The sequence below is a fragment of the Sprattus sprattus genome (genome assembly GCF_963457725.1).
Source record: "Sprattus sprattus genome assembly, chromosome: 12".
Classification (NCBI taxonomy): Eukaryota; Metazoa; Chordata; class Actinopteri; order Clupeiformes; family Clupeidae; genus Sprattus; species Sprattus sprattus.
Window position 1 is genome coordinate 28,731,266 of NC_137910.1, and position 18,950 is coordinate 28,750,215.

General features: G+C 40.5%; 1 protein-coding gene across 1 annotated transcript in view; it reads right to left on the reverse strand.

Annotated features, from left to right (window-relative positions):
• The window catches only part of xpo5 (exportin 5), a 53,383-nt gene extending 41,038 nt beyond the window's left edge, over positions 1 to 12,345 (reverse strand). Inside the window, exons 1-18 of the mRNA XM_080848478.1 lie at positions 12,184 to 12,345; positions 11,458 to 11,579; positions 11,249 to 11,321; positions 11,035 to 11,172; positions 10,676 to 10,858; positions 10,554 to 10,580; positions 10,244 to 10,429; positions 10,072 to 10,148; positions 9,926 to 9,967; positions 9,673 to 9,772; positions 5,303 to 5,386; positions 5,100 to 5,225; positions 4,922 to 5,012; positions 4,708 to 4,836; positions 2,839 to 2,954; positions 1,746 to 1,901; positions 1,599 to 1,640; positions 1,284 to 1,373 (exon numbers count right to left, since the gene is read on the reverse strand). Of these exons, the coding sequence (XP_080704604.1) occupies positions 1,284 to 1,373; positions 1,599 to 1,640; positions 1,746 to 1,901; positions 2,839 to 2,954; positions 4,708 to 4,836; positions 4,922 to 5,012; positions 5,100 to 5,225; positions 5,303 to 5,386; positions 9,673 to 9,772; positions 9,926 to 9,967; positions 10,072 to 10,148; positions 10,244 to 10,429; positions 10,554 to 10,580; positions 10,676 to 10,858; positions 11,035 to 11,172; positions 11,249 to 11,321; positions 11,458 to 11,579; positions 12,184 to 12,285 (1,884 nt within the window). The 5' untranslated portion in view covers positions 12,286 to 12,345. The remainder of the gene's footprint in view (positions 1 to 1,283; positions 1,374 to 1,598; positions 1,641 to 1,745; positions 1,902 to 2,838; positions 2,955 to 4,707; positions 4,837 to 4,921; positions 5,013 to 5,099; positions 5,226 to 5,302; positions 5,387 to 9,672; positions 9,773 to 9,925; positions 9,968 to 10,071; positions 10,149 to 10,243; positions 10,430 to 10,553; positions 10,581 to 10,675; positions 10,859 to 11,034; positions 11,173 to 11,248; positions 11,322 to 11,457; positions 11,580 to 12,183) is intronic.
• Between the last annotated feature and the right edge of the window lie 6,605 nt (positions 12,346 to 18,950).

The window sequence follows — 18,950 nt, forward strand, 5'->3', positions numbered from 1 at the left end:
TTTGCGTCTAAAGCCTTAAATGGCCTTGCCCCACCATACCTCTCCGAGCTGCTCAAACCCTACACTCCTAGCCGTTCGCTTAGGTCAGCTGACCAGCTGTTTCTTGCCACACCCCGTACCAGGCAAAAACACAGAGGAGAACGTGCCTTTGCGGTAGCAGCCCCAAAATTGTGGAACACTTTACCACTCCATATTAGACAAACTACATCCCTGTGTCTTTTTAAAACCTTGGTAAAAACGCACCTTTTTTATTTGGCCTTTGGACACTAGATGGCGTGTTGATGTGATGTAGAAGTGTTGGGTGGGTCATGTGTTTTACTTATTTTATACTTATTTTATCTCTTTTTCTGTGTGCAGCACTTTGGAAACCCATGTGTTTGTTTAAACTGTGCTATATAAATAAAGTGGATTGGATTGGATTGGAAGAACCCAGGCAACAGTTGTTGTATGCAGAATCTCTCCCATACCAGCTGCTGAAGCTTGAAACTTCTTCAGAGTAGTCATAGGTGTCTTGGTGGCCTCTCTTACTCGTCTCCTTCTTGCACGGTCACTCAGTTTGTGAGGACGGCCTGATCTAGGCAGATTTACACATGTGCCATAATCCATCTTTTTCTTGATGATGGATTGAACAGAATTCCAGGGGATGTTTAGTGCCTTGGACATTTTTTGGTATCCTTCCCCTGACTTACACTTTTCAACAACCTTTTCTCTGAGTTGCTAAGAGTGATCTTGGGTCTTCATGGTGTAACAATAGCCAGGAATACTGATTAGTGAATGGACCTTCCAGACACAGGTGTCGTTATACTACAATCACTTGAGACACATTCACTGCACACTGATCCCCATTTCACTAATTGTGAGACTTCTAGCACCAATTGGCTGGACCTCGGTTGAATTAGGTCAGTCTATTTAAAGGGGGTGAATACCTATGCAATCACTTTTTTTTCATTACATATTTTAATTTAATTTACATAACTGTGTAGAAATCTGTTTTCACTTTGACATTAAAGAGGGCTTTTTTGTGATTTCTTTTGTCCAAAAAGCCAACTTATATTGACCATGACTGATTTATAAAAGCAATAAAAGGGTAAAACATACAAGGGGGTGAATACTTATGCAAGGCATTGTAATTGAGTACATACAGCAGATAAAAACCCCTGTCAAAATAGGACGTCGTATTAAAACCAAATTATTGCCATACAGGTGAAAGCAACGACCTGGTACTTCAAGTTCAAGCATGCTTAAAATATGAGGAAAGAAAGGAAGTAATGCATGTGAAATACCATGATGAGCTGTGGATAGTCCCGACACATCTTGACAATGGAAGAACAGGCATGTCTTCTAACATTCTTCACAGCTCGCGTGCGGGGTGTCTAGAAAAACACAAGTTCAGGAGCGCATCAGCCATTCCATTACTGGCTCATTTTGGCTCTCATTCTGGCCATCACTGCCCCCTCCTTCACAACAGGCACATACTGAGGGCCGCATCAAGAACATTTCATCGTCATGTGTATTCAAGTGAATATAATTAAGATAGAAGAGCATAATATTTGCTTTCATAGGCTCATCATAGTGTCTGAAATGGAAGTCCATCTGACCTTGTTTTCTTCCGGCACCTCGAATGTAATGGCAGCAAACAACTGCAAAATTAAAACATAACTCTTAAGATTTTTTTTTCCAAAGAACACAATTGAAAACTGAAGGAGCTATATTGAAGCTGAGGCTCCAACATTTGATGAACGTACCTTAGCGAGCACCTGAGGCAGAATCTGTGGCTGGTGCATGGCGAACGGGAAGAGTGAGGAGACGTTGGTGAGGACACAGGACAAAATAAGGGGGTCATGTGTGTCAAATGACACGACCATTTGGAGCAGCTCAATGCCTTTTGCAATAGGAAGGCTCTGGAGGAATAAAAAGGCAGGAGAACATTTTAATTGTCAACATACTTTTTATCTTTTATCTTTTGCAGTTTAGGTAACACTATGAAACCATTTTCCACATTGAGATATTTTTATAGGTATCATCTTAAAATACTGAAAAAACATTAGCCTACACAATGCATGTATACCAGGCATAACTAACTACTTTTAGAAAACTAAATATCTTATAGATTAAGGCCCCCTATTTTGAGGACATATGACCACTGATGGTGCGAGCGGTGAAGGTGTGATCAAAGGCATAGGGTGGGCATAGTAAGGCCAAAGTTAATCAGTGAAAGATGTGGTCAAAGCCCACCAATAGAATCAAGTCATCAATAGAGCAATCCCTTTAAACTAAATGTGACAGACTTAATTACAACGGAAGAAAAAGAAAATATTGCTGTGAGTTCTCGCCAGTTTTACAAGGAATAAATCCTAGTGCTTCTGCTATTGTTCCAAACAATTACCTTCATTGAAACCTAATTGTAGCTTGTCGGACCAGTTTTAAAATGCCCTACCACAGCCCTTCACTCTGATTGTTATATTGTTAATCAGGGTAGCCTATATGATTCTGATCATGAGAAAAAAGAAAGCGTTTTGCTCACTTAGACTCCATAACAATGTAAGATTATTTTTTACTGAGATTCATATAGCCACATATGTAGGCCTACATTCTGGAGAATCTATTTTGGATTAGAATGTGCGAACAAAAAGTTTACAGACTTACAGACAGGCAGAAACAAACAAATATTTGGTGGCAATCTCCTTCGAGGTATAGCTACCTTGTGCAGCGATAAACCGCTCCAAGTGCTTCCACCATGTTTGGAATGCTCCCTAACTGCAGTTTTATTTGGGCTATCAAAATCTTATACGAATATATGAGATACTGGTACCTAGTCAAATGAATAGGTAATCTTACCTCTTTGTCCAGAACTTTGAAAAGCTGACCCAACACACTCTCAGTGAAGAAGGTCATTGCATCCCATTGCACTGCAGAAGGAGAGAGAATGGAGCATAGACCTTCCCCTATCTTGGCTGAGCGCCAAAAGAAAAGAACAAACAAGCATGAATCTCAATAAATCTTTTCCAACAGATCAGGTCTACAGATTCAGATGTTTTTAGCCAATCCAAAACAACAAAGAGCCACCTCCTGTAACACTGAATTATGGACCATCACATCCAAGTGCAACCTACCCACAGACAAATGAAATCTTTCAGACATGCAATACGGTATTGCTTTACAAAAACCACTCCCAAACCCTCTGGGGGAAATAAACTGTCAGAGATGAAATGACGACGTTCTGCTTCACTGATTAACTGGCTGAAACTTCGCCCACACAAAAACTAATACTTCCTAATTGAAACAAATGACTTCGGTCAACAGTTGGCAAATCAAAGTAAAGTATGTGAGTTCCACAAAATATTCCATCAAAAGAAGAAAGAAAAAAAAACGGGTGGTATTGCACAATTTCAGGGCATATTACGGTGATGTTTTGCATTTTCAATATACAGAGTTGATGTGCAGCTAAACTCAAACTAATGTACACATTTTAAGGCTTACGTGCTGTAGGTAAAGTGGCAGCCTGCGATTTTTACAAAAGAGTGTGGATATTTGAGCTCAACAGCAAAACAAACCACCCCTCCCTAGGGATGCACCGATCCGATATTTGTATCGGTATCGGTACCGATATTGACGACATTTCTAGATCGGGTATCGGTGAAAATGTGCCGATCCAAAAAAAAAATTGTTTTTTTTTATATTTATACTTGAATCCTATTCCTAATACCTTGCTGCTTTGATAATTCAATTTACCTCACGGGATTAATACAAGTTTATCTATCTATCTGTCTATTGGCTGATCTATTCAGTGTAATTCTATGCTGTGCGCAGTGAGTGACGTCATACAAAAGCAACACGCCGTGCAGAGTTCAGTGTTTACAAAATGGAGCGAGCGAAAGGATCTGCTATCTGGACCTATTTATTATTTTATTATTTATTTTGTTTTACATTGTATTTTGAATCCCTAATTGCACTGACTGAACCAGTCACACTATATTTATATGATTAAGATTGTTTTACTGGTGCAAAATGATTAAATAAATTAGTAATTCAGTACATTTATATCTGTTTATTTGTTTTTTTTTTACATAGGAAAGAAATGTTTAAGTCAAGTCTCATGATCCCAGATCTCCCCCAATGAAACTTACAGTTTGTTACCATCATTTCGCTTTTTTTTTTTTTATATCGGTATGGGATCGGTATCGGCCGATACTAAACCTCAGATATCGGTATCGGTATCGGAGGTGAAAAAAGCGGATCGGTGCATCCCTACCCCTCCCTTATGTGTTCCTCAAGCAACACTGATTGGCTGGAGCAGTGCTGGGCTCACTCCAAGCCACTTTGTTTCCCAATTACAGAACCAAGACTTAAAACACCAGCGTGTGAGGATGGACAGCTAGAGGGCTTTAATGAGAAATCACCTGAATTTGACAAAAGGTATATATTTTGACATAAAGATATAAATGTCATGAATCATACCATGCTTGTCCAACTTTATTTGACAATGTGGATTAAATGTAAGATTGTAATGCCATACATTTCCTGCCCCAGGTTTTCTTACTGAGCACACACAGAAATTGGCATCCTATTTTATAGTTAATATTAATTCAGCTACTTGAATCTAAGGAAAGAATCCCAGAGGCCCTACAAATCCACATAATCTAAATGTGTTAATGGTTGACAACAGGTCGGGATGTCCACAAAAGTACTTCTGATGTTACGACTTACATGTTGTATTTCCAGTGTCGATGGGAGTCATGATCTGGTATTGTAGCCATTCACTGGTGATCAGAAATGCCTCCTTAGGCACTATCCGACATGCCAAACGGACAACCTCGCCCTGTTGAGCCCTGAAAGCTACACACACATGACTTATTAAAACAGTACCAGTCATACATATTGAATGCATGTACAAAGAACACCCACAAAGATTGTAACGTACAGTTGAAGAAAGAGTTGAAGTCCTCATCGCTGTCGAAGTCTCCCCGGGAGTACTCACAGCTAGGGCTGTCTTTCTTGGAAGGGAACCCTGTCTATCAGAGCATGACGGTTAGACATGATTTGAGAAAATGCAGTTTCTAAAGCAAGACATTATACAGCCAGATTTCGAATGGCACTACCTTAACAAGGTTTGTCATTGTCTTCCTCAAGTACTTCACGGCCATCTGGATAACAACAGGATCCTTTGAGAGGACCTCGTGCCTAAACAAGGTTCCCCATGTAATTTGGGTCGAAGATTTCAGGAACTGCAAACAGATAGCGTTACATTAGCACATTATTTCCTATAGCAATGGTGGCTATAAACAAAAGAACAATACATTACCTGACTGGGATGGGTAGTGAAGGCAAGAAAGGCCTCTATGTACTTATTCAGATTCCGGGGTACGTCAACTTCAGCAGCAGAACCCTGAAGCAACAAACAAGATATAAGTACACTTGATGCTTCAACATATACAGTCCTGCTCACCATTATTGGCACCCCTAGTGAATATGTGCAAACAAGCTATGAATAAATATGTATTTGCTGTTTATCCTCTTGGTCTTCCACTCAAACTATTCATAAAAATCTTACCTTTTCATTAAGGTAAAATAATTGAAAGAATTTTTTTTTTGTACATTAAATAAATATTATTCTCCAAAACATGTGTGCCACAGTTATTGGCACCCCTTAATTCAATGTTTTGTGCAGCCTCCCTTTGCCAAATTCCAGCTCTGAGTCTTCTCCTATAATGCGTGATGAGGTTGGTGAACACATGGCACGGAATCTGACACCATTCCTCTATACAGTATCTCTCCAGATCCTTCAGATTCTGAGGTAAACGCTTGTAGACTCGGCTTCAGCTCATCCCACAGATTTTCTATGGGGTTTAGGTCGGGGGACTGTGATGGCCATGGCAAAACCTTTATTCTGCGGTGGGTGAACCATTTTTGTGTTGATTTTGAGGTATGCTTTGGATCATTGTCCTGCTGGAAGGTCCAACCACGGCCCATTTTAAGCTTACTGGAGAGGGCCGTTAGGTTTTCATTTAATATCGGCTGGTATTTGATGGAGTCCATGATACCATGTATCCTAACAAGATGTTCAGGACCTTTGAAAGAAAAACAGCCCCACAACATCAAAGATCCGCCACCATACTTCACAGTGGGTATGGGGTGCTTTTCTGTATGGCTATCTTTCTGTCTACGCCAAACACACCTTTGTTGTTTGTTGCCAAAAAGCTTTATTTTGGGCTCATCTGACCATTTAACTCGGTCCCATTGAAAGTCTGACTTACATTTGGCAAACTGTAGGCACTTTAGTTTGTTGTCGATTGACAGCTGAGGCTTTTTTCTGGCAACCCTCCAAAACAACCTGTGGTGATGTAGGTGGAGTCTGATGGTAGTTTTGGAGACTTTCTGACCCCAAGACTCAACTATTGTCTGCAATTCTCCAGCTGTGATCCTTGGAGAATATTTTGCCAGTCGAATTATCCTCCTCATGGTGCGTGGGGTCGTCTTTCAGGCTGATTCTTAACATCTCCTGACGCTTTAAACTTCTTTATTATTTCCATGATAGTGGAAATGGGTATTTTCAACTGTTTAGATATTTTCTTGTGTCCATTTCTTGATTTGTGCAGCTCAACAACTTTTCATCGCACATCGTCACTGTGTTCTTGGGTATTTCCCATTGTGATGAATGACTAATGGAATTGGGCCTGTGTCACCTCATATTTGTACACCAGTCGAACAGGAAGTCATGGTTAACCTCTTAAGAGTTCATAATTAAACAGGTGAACGTAAAATTGTAAAACATGACTGGAAATATACTTCAGTTAGATTTCAATTATAAGATTTTTCTAGGGGTGCCAATAATAGTGGCACATGTTTTTGGGAAAAAAATGTATTTAATCTCAACAGTTGTTTTTTCTTTCAATAATTTTACTTCAATGAAAAGGTAAGATTTTTGTGAATATTTTGAGTGAAAGACTAAGAGGATCAACAGCAAAGACATATTTTGTCATAGCCTGTTTGCTAATATTCACTAGGGGTGCCAATAATGGTAAGTACCCTCGATGCTTCAACATATAAGTACACTCGATGCATCAACATATAAGTACACTCGATGCATCAACATATACAGTGGGGAAAATAAGTATTTGAACCCCTGCCGACTTCGCAAGTTTGGCCACTTGCAAAGGAATGTGTGATCTAGAATTTTAATGGTAGGTGTATTTTAACAGTGAGAAACAGAATATCAACAAAAAAATCCAGAAAACTGCATTTTATAAGATTTATGACATTATTTGCATTTGATGCAAAAAATAAGTATTTGAACCCCCAAGCAAACAGCAAGAATTCTGGCTCCCAATGGCCAGTTATGTGCCCAAAAAGCACACAGATTAGTCCTCATTAGGTCTAACAAGGTATACCTGATCTCAACTGGTGACCTGTATAAAAGAAACCTGTCCAAAGAATCATACTTCACACCTTCAACCTCACCACCATGGGCAAGACCAAAGAGCTGTCCAAGGACGTCAGAGAAAAGATTGTAGACCTGCAGAAGGCTGGAATGGGCTACAAAACCACCGGCAAGCAGCTTGGTGAGAAGCAGATAACTATTGGTGCGATTATTCATAAATGGAAGCAACACCAAACAACTGTCACCCGCTCTAGGTCTGGGGCTCCATGCAAGATATCCACTCGTGCGGAATCAGTGATCATTCGAAAGGTGCAGAATAACCCCAGAACTACACAGGGGGAGCTTGTGAATGATCTCAAGGCAGCTGGGACCAGACTCACCAAGAAAACCATTGGCAACACACCACGCCGTAATTTTTTGAAGTACTGCAGCACTCGCAAGGTCCCCCTGCTCAAGGAAGCGCATGTACAGGGCCATCTGAAGTTTACCATTGCACACTTGAATGATTCTAGGGAGGATTGGGAGACAGAATGTGGTCAGATGATACCAAAATCAAGCTCTTTGGCATCAACTCGACTTGCCGTGTTTGACAGGGGGGGGAATGCTGAATATGACCCGAAGAGTACATCATACCCACCATCAAGCATGGAGGTGGAAACATTATGCTTTGGGGCTGTTTCTCTGCCAAGGGTACAGGACGACTCCACCGCATCAAGGGGACTATGGATGGGGCCATGTAACGTGGAATATTAGGCTTGAACCTCATTCCCTCATTCCCTCCCATTGAAAACACAACCTTAAAGATTTGTAGAGGATCTGGAAAGAGGAGTGGACCAAAATCCCTCCTGAGATGTTTGTAAAACTGGTGACCAACTACAAGAAACGTCTGACGTCTGTGCTTGCCAATAAGGGTTATTCCACCAAGTACTAAGTCATTTTTTTGTCAGTAAGTTTTGGGGGTTCAAATACTTATTTTGCATCAAATGCAAATAAAGTCATAAATGTTATAAAATGCATTTTTCTGGATTTTTTTGTTGATATTCTGTTTCTCACTGTTAATATACACCTACCATTACAATTATAGATCACACATTCCTTTGCAATTGGCCAAACTTGTGAAATCGCAAGGGGTTCAAATACTTATTTTCCCCACTGTAAGTACACTTGATGCTTCAACATATAAGTACAATTGATGCTGCAACATATAAGTACACTCGATGCTTCAACATATAAGTACACTTGATGCTTCAACATATAAGTACAATTGATGCTGCAACATATAAGTACACTCGATGCTTCAACATATAAGTACACTTGATGCTTCAACATATACAGTGCCACTTGAAAGTATGTGAACCCCTTGAGCACTTAAGAGTTTTCTGTTGTTTTACCATGATTTTTCATTTTTTTCATCACCAATTTTCCATAGATGAAATGTCAGGTTTATGTTTATCATTTGCATGTACCTGTTTGGAGGGAATTGTTTGAGTAGCCAAAAAAACTACATTAAACATGGAATTAGTCCATTTCAAAAGTAAGTGAACCCCCAGCTGAATTGGTAAAGTCAAGCAGGTAACAGATTCGGTGAAACTTATTTAGGTGCTTAATTAGTCAATTAAGCAAACCGATCAACTGAGACATCCTTAGGGAAAGGTTTGGGCAACACAGATTAAAAGAGAGAGGAAACCAACCAAACTACTGTAGTGCCAAGGTGTCCCCACAAAGATCAACAATGCCTAGAGGAAACGAGATATCCGAGAACATCAGGAAGAAGGTACTGACAGCCCATCAGTCTTGGGAAAGCTATAAGACCATCTCCAAAAGATTCCAGCTCCATCCATCCATCCAAACAAATAATTTAGAAATAGAGGGCATTCAAAATGGCCGCATCTCTGCCTTGAGGTGGACACCGATCAAGACCATCACCAAGAAGCACCAGAAGTAGAATAAATCAGGTAAAAGTTCAGCTGGGGGTTCACTTACTTTTGAAATGGACTAATTCCCTGTTTCATGTAGTTTTTTGGCTACTCAAAAAATTCCCTCCAAACAAGTACATGCAAATGATAAACATAAACCTGACATTTCATCTATGGAAAATTGGTGATGAAAAAAATGAAAAATCATGGTAAAACAACAGAAAACTCTTAGTGCTCAAGGGGTTCACAAACTTTCAAGTGGCACTGTAAGTACACTTGATGCTTCAACATATAAGTACACTTGACACTCAACGCTGAAATTGAACTACTAACTGAGCCTTGAAGTAGTAGATGCCAATATGGCATGTGGGGACTTACCACTAGTGAACACAGCTGGCTTCCTAAAGCTGAGAGCACCTGACACAGCCTCTTCAGGAAGGTGTAATGCCTGTCCACGACCCCAGTTGTCTTATACGTTCTATATGAGATGTGAAGTAACAGATTTAAGCACCTCTTTACTAATCCCTTGCAATATTAAAATTGTTACGTTTTTTTTTTAAAGACACACTTGAAAGGCTAGATACTTTTCTAGATAACAACCAAGAGGAGAATGACGTTTACTGCTACTCACCTTGTAGAGGATTGGTTGCAGATAGCTGCCCCATCTGCAGACCTAAAACAAATCAAAAATCATTGAATCTTGAGATACTAATTTATATCATTTCATATCATTTGGGACTCGATTGAAAAGGACTGAGGGAATACATGGTGACTTACTGTGCTGCAGAGAGGATGAAGTGCATGGCGACATCATCAAACAGCACCATGAGAGGCTTCCTATCCTCCAGTTTCCCCTGCAACATCAACTCAATACATTTGGCCGCCTCAACTCCCAGAAGATTTACACAAACTATTTGGGCAGCCCACAAAAGTGTTGATCTGCGCTGACCTTCCTGCTGATGGCGATGAGTAGACACTCTGCTGCCTCCAGCTGGAGCTCGGGTTCACTCAGCAGCAGGCACAACACCTCCAGCAGACGGCAGTTCCCATTGGTGATGTGCACCATCGCCACCCAATCTATATAACCAGCCAGTGTGTTTAGAGTAGCCACACCCACTCGACAATGAGCCATAGCCTACACGAGAGGTGAAGAGTGAGCAGAATAGGTAACAATAAGTTATTCCCTATTAATAATTAGATTTCTATACCAATTCATTTTCATTCACATTACATTTCTAAAATCAACAACAATCAGTTACCTTCAGCTCTTCGCCAGCAACACCTTTCTAGGGAAAGAAAACAAAAGTACCCTCAAAATCAGTACTCTTTATTCCGAAGTGACTGCATATAATTTTTACCCAAAGGGAATACATTCACCAACCAGTTTGCGGTAGTTGTCCACATTGAGTTGAAGGACAGTCAGCAGGAAGCTGAAAACGCCATCCATATTCTGAGTCAGAGTTTGCTGGATGTCCCGCCGCCTCTGTGTGGGCAGTGTCTGAAATGTAATCACGTCCTCGGCCAGTCGTAAAAGAATCAGCATCACCAGCTCTGCTTGAGCCTCCTAAAAGGGTGAAATCCAGCATTTCAGCCATCACGACCACATATGAAGAAAGACGGCTGGTAAGTATAGACCATTTCTGGCCGGATAGACAGATTTACTATACCTAAATAGTAACAATACACCAAAACAGCTAAATGGGTGTCACAAAAATTTAAACTCAAAGGAACAATCCTCACTCCCAAAGTAGTAAGTGTCTCCAGTTCTTTCAGCAGGTCTGGCCAGTGCTGAGGCCACTCTCTCTTGACCATTTCCACAACAATACGAGACAAGGCATCCTTAATGTGACTTTCCTCCTGTAAGATAGGATGTGTTCCCTAAAGGGCACAAAAACAATTCAAAAGGTCTGACGAAGCAAAATTACAAATGAGGTTTAACTGTCACAACACATACCTTTGATAAGAGGTCCATGGCACAATTTTTTAAGTGGACTTTCTCCTCCTGTGACATATTGTTCCATTGAAACCTGCATTTGCAGGGGGGAAATGTAAACAGAAAAAATAAGGAAATACATACATACACAGTATGAGATTAATTAAAATATTCTGGTTGACAAATGACTCAATAACTATGTTAATTGCAACACATTTAGTGTAACTTACTTGATGACATGTTCCAAAATTTGAAGACCAAAATGCCTAATGACAGGATTTTGTGTCCTCTCTGACAATTGAAGGCCACATTGGACGCAAAAGGGACACTTTTCTTTAAACTCTTCACAGAACTGCAAAAGATATATAACGTTAGCAAGGCAATTTGAGCAGGCCATGCATACTGAAACCACATCTCATTCAACTGCATCAATTCATTTAATTCAATTCCATGTATCCACTCCACTCAGAAAGCATTATATAACATTAGAGTGCATACAGCAAGTGACTAGTGGAAAGCCTCATGCGACCATGCACGAGGCGCGACCAAGAATCATTCGGGGGACAAAAAAGGATTTATTTGAGAGAAATCGGTTTTGTGCTGAGTAAACTGTTTCGGTGTCTTGGTCATATATGATTGATTTATCTTGTAACATTGACGCTAGTCTTCCAATCGTGTGGTGAGCAAAGCACTGCATGAGGACTCTGGCGGGTTAGCCAAAAAGCTTGCGTTGGCTAGATAAGTGATGAATGGCCAATATAACCAGCAACAGCAGCCTCTCAATTGCAAACTGCCCAGGTTGTCACCGTTAAAATATCTATACATACGAAAGGTTAACATTTGACAGGGGGCAATGAGATTTCAGAAATAGTAAAGCCATCTAATGCTAACCTCACTTGGTAATAGAACGACAGTGGATGATATTAGGCTAACGTTACTTGGGGAGCTAACGTTACCTTAAGGGCCTCCAGGCGATATCGTTGGCTCGATTCAGGATCCATCATGACGTTAACAGCTTTAATTAGCTGATCGCACATTTCAGCGACTGCTTCAGCCATAACTCTGAAATGTGTTTACACTAAACAAGGTGAATCAAGATAACGTGAGCTAAGCAAGTCCCCTGCAGAAGGGTGTGCAGCATAGGGTTACTTGCACACCATGTACACATACGAAACGTGCCCACGCCGGGCGTATGAACCAAGATGGTTGACAACCTATGAGTACAGCACCGGGAATTGTAGTTCTCTTTGACCTGCGTTTGGCAGGACCTTGTACATTAGACTTAAGAGACTTAAGAGAGGATGCACTCGACCGACTTCAGTACCGGTGGGATATTTGCCTTTTGTGGGTACATGGGTGGGTCTTTTGATTCCTTTAACCCAAAATATTTATTTTGTATTGCTCTTAATACGGTGTAGGCTAAACTTTGCTCAGCCGTTACAGGTCTTTGGCATACAAAAGCTTTGTAAACTGGCTTTTTTGGGAATCTGAGAGGTACAGCCCCTCCTGCGTGGTGCTACGGATATGGAGAGAGTTGCCGCTCAACAAGGGAACGTGGGGTTCAGACCCATAGACATACATAGCCTACATATATATTAGGGCTGGGCAACGATTAAACATTTTAATCGCGATAAATCGCATGATTTCCCTGATTAATCACGATTCATCGCATTTCTATACGCAAAATCCAAATCAACTAGAAAATGCATTTCCTGAAGGAAATACCAGTGCATGAAATGCAAAAGTTAGGAAAGGAAGAAGAAAAGAAAGAAGAGTGAAAGAAGGAAAGAAGAAAGGAAAGAAGAGTGGAAGAAGGAAAGAAGAAAGGATAGAAGAGTGAAGAAAGGATGAAGGAAAGAAGAGTGAAAGAAGGAAAGAAGAAAAGAAAGAAGAGTGAAGAAAGGAAAGAAGAGTGAAAGAAGGAAATAATAGTTGAAGTAAAGAAGAAAAGGAAAGAAGAAAGGAGAGTGAAGGAAAGAAAAGTGAAAGAAGGAAAGAAGAGTGGAAGAAGGAAAGAAGAGTGAAAGAGAAAAAGAGTGAAAATATTGAAAAAAGGAGATAAAAATGGAGTGAAGAAGAGAGATTGAGTGTGAGAGAAAGTAGACTGAGAGGGATAGAGAGAAAGATGGAGAGATGGAGAGAAAAAAAGTAGAGAATGGAAGGTGTCTTAATGTTCCTACACTGTAAAAAAAAAAAAAAAGTTGGGTGAACTCAAAATTTTAAGGCAACAAACTTCAGTAAAATTTTAAGGCAACAAACTTCAGTAAAATTTTAAGTTGGGCAATTAAACTCAATATTTTAAGTTTTGCTTTTGAGTTTGCTCAACTCTGAATTCTGATTTTGGTCAACTCAAGAGTAAGTTCTACTAACTCATAATTTGTGCCAACTCTCCCCTAAATTGTACTTACTTATTATTTAACATTGTAATAACATTTAATCCTTACTTGTGCTAACTCTCCCCTAAGTTGTACTTACTTATTATTTAACATTGTAATAACTTTTAATCCTTACTTCTGCTAACTCTCCCCTAAATTGTACTAACTTATTATTTAACGTTGTAATAACTTTTAATCCTCACTTCAGCTAACTGTCCTGTAAATTGTAGTAATTTATAATTTTACATTGTAATGAGTTCTTATACAGAATTCACTTTAAATGGGTTAAGTTAGTATAGCAGAATAATTTAAGAGGAATTTAAAATCGCACACTGCAATAGTTTATAATGTCACTCAACTTTATAATTTATAACCAGGAACTGAATGTATAGATAATTACAGACGCAACATATACATTCAAAACATTTGTTTTATTTATACTGTATCAAATCCCTTCCAAAAGGGGCAAGTAAATGCAAACTATCGAGACCATGTAACATGTTTCAGAAAAACCAACCAAAAAAATGTTTCAGAAAAAATAAATAAAATAAGATGCAAAATAAATGTAAAGTGGGAGATCGAGATACACAACAGTTGATTAATTAACATGGAGTTGGATGGACAGAAGGGAACAATTCCAGATCCAAGTAAATGTAAAGTGGGAGATCGAGAATACACAACAGTTGATTAATTAACATGGTGTTGGATGGACAGAAGGGAACAATTCCAGATCCAACACTTTACTTCACTGAAGAAGTTTGTTTTTTAGGGATCTGACCGTTGCAGAGAGGTCCGACCCCAGTTCCATTATGACCTTTTGGACAGTTTCAAAGGTGTATTTCAAATCCTTTGGGTAACTAAGGTTTAATGTATAGATCAGTCCAACAAGGTAGGCAAATGCAGTTGGCAGGTAAGGGAGATCTTGGAGGACAATCTCTTCTTCCAACACAAGAGCAACATTCCTGACACTTTTAGAGACTACTCTGCTATCATCCTCCAACACAGTGAGGATACCCACAATGAGGCCTTTCGTCTGTCCCTCTTCTGGGTCAGTGTCCTTGTGTTGACAGACAGAAAACACCAAAACATGAATTGCAAGACATTAGTAATTAAAATACTGTGAATCAGAATAAGCTCTTAATCTAAAATAACTCAAAATATTGTATAAACATTTTTTTTCCAAATAGAATTAATTATGAGTTTGACATATTAACTATTTCCATCCCATACACCACAATCAAAAATGTAACCCTCATACACACATCATATGACATCAATTAGGCTACATCAAGTCAAGGGCAGGACAGTGAAACTACAGAAGACACTCTGGACATGGTTAGGGAACCAGGAGGACAGAGAGGTTATGGTTGAAGACAACGTTAAATACAGCACTATAAATACAGTATAATAACATATTTACAATTTCTATTCATAGCCACTCACAAGACAGTTCCTGATGAGCTTCTCCTGACTCTCACGGAGATACAAGGGAAGGCCCTTTAAAGCTGCAGTTTGTCTATGTGCAGTGATGTCAGATGTCTGAAACAAGAGTTGCATGAAACATTACAAGATGTAATTGACATATAAGAAGTAGAGTAAACATGCAGGCAGCTGTCCTTTTCAATATCCAAAATGATTGCTACGATTACGATTACTCACTGTGAAGGTATATCCACTGGAGGTGCTTTTTGTGTCACTGACAGGCTCATATCATTATCAGTGTCTGACAACATTATGAAAAGGCTCCCCACAGAGCAATGTCTTTTTGTTTTTAAGATTACAATACCCTTTGTTTAACAAGAAAAAGCCGCTATATCACCTCGATTTGAAAACTGAATCAAAAACGTCTAAAAATGACCCATATATTCCACAATTCACACTACAAGGACAAAGATGTAAACAGTGTTGTTGGACTGATCATAAACTTCACTGGAGCAATTCCAAGAACGCGATTGGATAACAACGTCAAAACGTCACGATTATCGGACCCAAAGTGTAGCTGCCCTCTCCATTTGCCTCGGGAATAAAGTTATCGATAACGACTTAATAAGCAATAACTGCAAGTGGCAACAATTTTTGTCTAAACGTGAATACAAACCTAGAACATATTTACAAAAACATGGCTTCTCCATATCCAGGGAACGTTAAAATGCACGAAATCGCACCTCGGCCCACCACCTATTAGGGGAAGCCAAGCTTTAAAGAAATCGCCACTGGTCGTAAGTGTGAACTAGCCAGGTAACAAGCTACACACGATGGCAGACAATGCTAATATTTGTATGATGTATGCAAAAAATGAGCTCCCCCTCTTTGAAAGATCAGCAGCCGCCACTGGTGGGGCAGGCAGCACACTGACTGCAGAACCGAGCAGCAACCTGTCGCTGGCCCCGCTCTCTCTCTGTCCCTACTAAACCAGCCTGCTCACCTGCTACCTGGAGCAGAGACGGAGCATGACTACCACTGTGTAGTAACACTACACTTCTGAAAGATGGCATAAAATGTCAGCTAATGTTGCAACCACAATTTTGAGTTAGCATTAATACCATAATGTCTTTTTTGTATCTGTAACAAGCTGGCAAACACGAATTAAAGCAGCACAACGGATCAATAGCTATACGCTAGCTATATGCTATCAGCTAAAACTGACGAAATCTCTTGAAATGTGCTGACTTTGACATTATTACAAACTAGTTACTCAACAACTGTCCTTACACAGTCAAGCAAGTGCAACACAAGACAAATCAAGATGGCAAATAAGCTTACTAGTTCAGCAGACAGTGGAAAGTTGGGCGGCAAAACTACAAAACGAAGTTATGTGCCTATAGACCCTGCATAGCAATGGCGCGGATGCAATTCTCCATATTAAAAGTCATTGTAGCGCCCCAATTTTTTTCAAGCTGTTATTTTTAGGTTAAACTGATTATCCTAACCATAATCCTGAAGTATAATTGTTGCATTGTGTTACTTTAACACAATACCAACAGTCAGAAGATAACATGCCTGTCCTGTTTGAATAGGTTGCCTGACTGATGCTAGCTTTCTCTAATGACTGAAAAGCTTTGTGTAAATGTCTAGGTCGCTTTCTCCATTAAACGACGTACAACATAGGCCTACTGCACAACACAACTCAGAATAAAATTCGCGCATCATTTTAATTTAATTAAAGGTTGATTTAAACTGATTGATTTGGACTCCAGCAAGAGGCAGCAGCACTAGTGATGTGTCGTTCGTGAACGATTCGTTCATTTTGAACGAATCCTTACAACGACTCGAGAGTAACGAGTCCTCTCAAAAAAAGATTCGTTCTTTTTCTCGTTCATGACCGCGCATCGGGACAACTGGGACTGTTGCATTGGCTAAGCCAAGGAAACAGAAATGATTTGTTGAATGCAGGTCACGTAAAAATGATCCAAAGACCCGTATCCGACAGACCCAGTCGGAAAAAGAACGAATCATTTCTGTTTCCTCTAGCTGACTGTACTGAGCCTATGCAGGTCACGTGGAAAAGGATCCAACGATCCATATCCGGCAAATGAACGAATCATAGATCCAAAGACACGGTTGTCAAAAGAACGAATCATTGAACGAAAGACCGATATCCGGCAAAAGAACGAATCATTGAACGAAATACCCATATCCGGCAGATGAACGAATCATAGATCCAAAGACACGGTTGTCAAAAGAACGAATCATTGAACGAAAGACACGTTTGGCAAAAGAACGAAACATTGAACGAAAGACTGATATCCGGCAAAAGAACGAATCATTGAACGATAGACCGATATCCGGCAGATGAACGAAACGTTGATCCAAAGACGGTCGGGAGGTGAACGATTAGGTCATCTGCCGGATACAAGTATTTGGATCATTTTTCACATGATCTGCATAGCAGCTGGGGCACACTCGCCTGGGACGAGGGGGGAAGAAAGGAAAAAGGGGGGAAGAAGGAAAAAGAGGAAAAAAGAGAGAAAGGGAAAAGGAGAGAAAAAAGGAAGGAGGGGATTTTGCATGGCCTCATCCTCCTTGACTAAAGTGTTTTAATGTTGATGTACATCATAAATAATTTTTGAAACATTAAACTTCTGTTTTTATATCCATTTCTATGGGAGCAGAGGTTCCCGGTTCGAGTCCCACTGTTAGCAGAAATTGAAGTTTGCATTATTTACTGCACAGTTCAATTTTATTACTGGAAATCACAATCTGTGTTCATATTACTTTTTATTTACCTTATATAAGTTAGATATTGATACATCTACATTGAATATTTCAATTTAAGTTCATGTACAGTAATGTGTGAGGTACTTTAATTGTTTCAGTTTGTTTAATTGTGTTCCAATTAATGCATCCTTCTGTTCACAAAACGCAAAATAACAAGGGAGAATACACTTTTGATGAAAACGAACTTTTATTTGAAACAAACAACGTCAACAAAAACAACAACAACTATGGCATAATATATATATATAACAATATATAACAGAAAAACCAGAACTATATACAAAATTGTGTACATTTTGGGGGGGAACAATATGTATTTATTTGTCACGCATGTCTTTGTTTTTCATGTCCTCCAACCACTGCTCCTTTGGAACAGCCTCTACAGTGGGGCAGTATATACGCCCCTTGTACTGGCTGTGTCCAGTCTCTGCCGTCCTGTACTGATTGCATTTGCCGCAACGGTTGTGCAGAACACTGCGGGTGTGTTTTCGTCGCATCGGACCAGCAGCAGAGGAGAGGCTGGCAGGGAGCGGAGCGGGGAGGAGCTCCCGTTGGGGGTGCGACCTCACAGCTGCTGCCGGTGTCGCAACTGAGGAGAGGTTGGCACCCTGAGCCTGTGGAGCAGCACCCAGCACAGGCCCCTGTGAGGTCACTGGAACCATCATAAAGAGTTGAGGGCCTGAGGGTGGAGCAGGTAGGAGCTCCCGTTGAGTGCGCGACCTCACAAATGCCGGTGTCGCTGCTGGGGAGTACAACGCCCTCTTCACCTTTGCCTGGCCCACGGTGCTGGCAGGCAGGTGGTACTGGTGAACTGGGCCTGGTTGGGGGGGTGCAAACGGTGGGCGCACATTAGCGGGAGGGAGAGGGTCAGTCGCCACAGACAAGCGGCTGGGCAGGTCCAGTCCCTGCATCACCACCGCACTGTCCTGCCTCTTCACCCTCTTGTTAAACCACTGCACCAGGGTGGTGTAGCTCACGTCCACCAGTTGCAGGGTGGTCTGCTGCATGACAGACCCATTGGCCAGAATGCACCGCCTGATCCTCCTGTAGTCCTCCAGGATGAGATCCCATCTCACAGACAGAGACAGAGGCAGCAGCCAGGGAGGACGCAGCAGGCCGGAGGGAGGCAG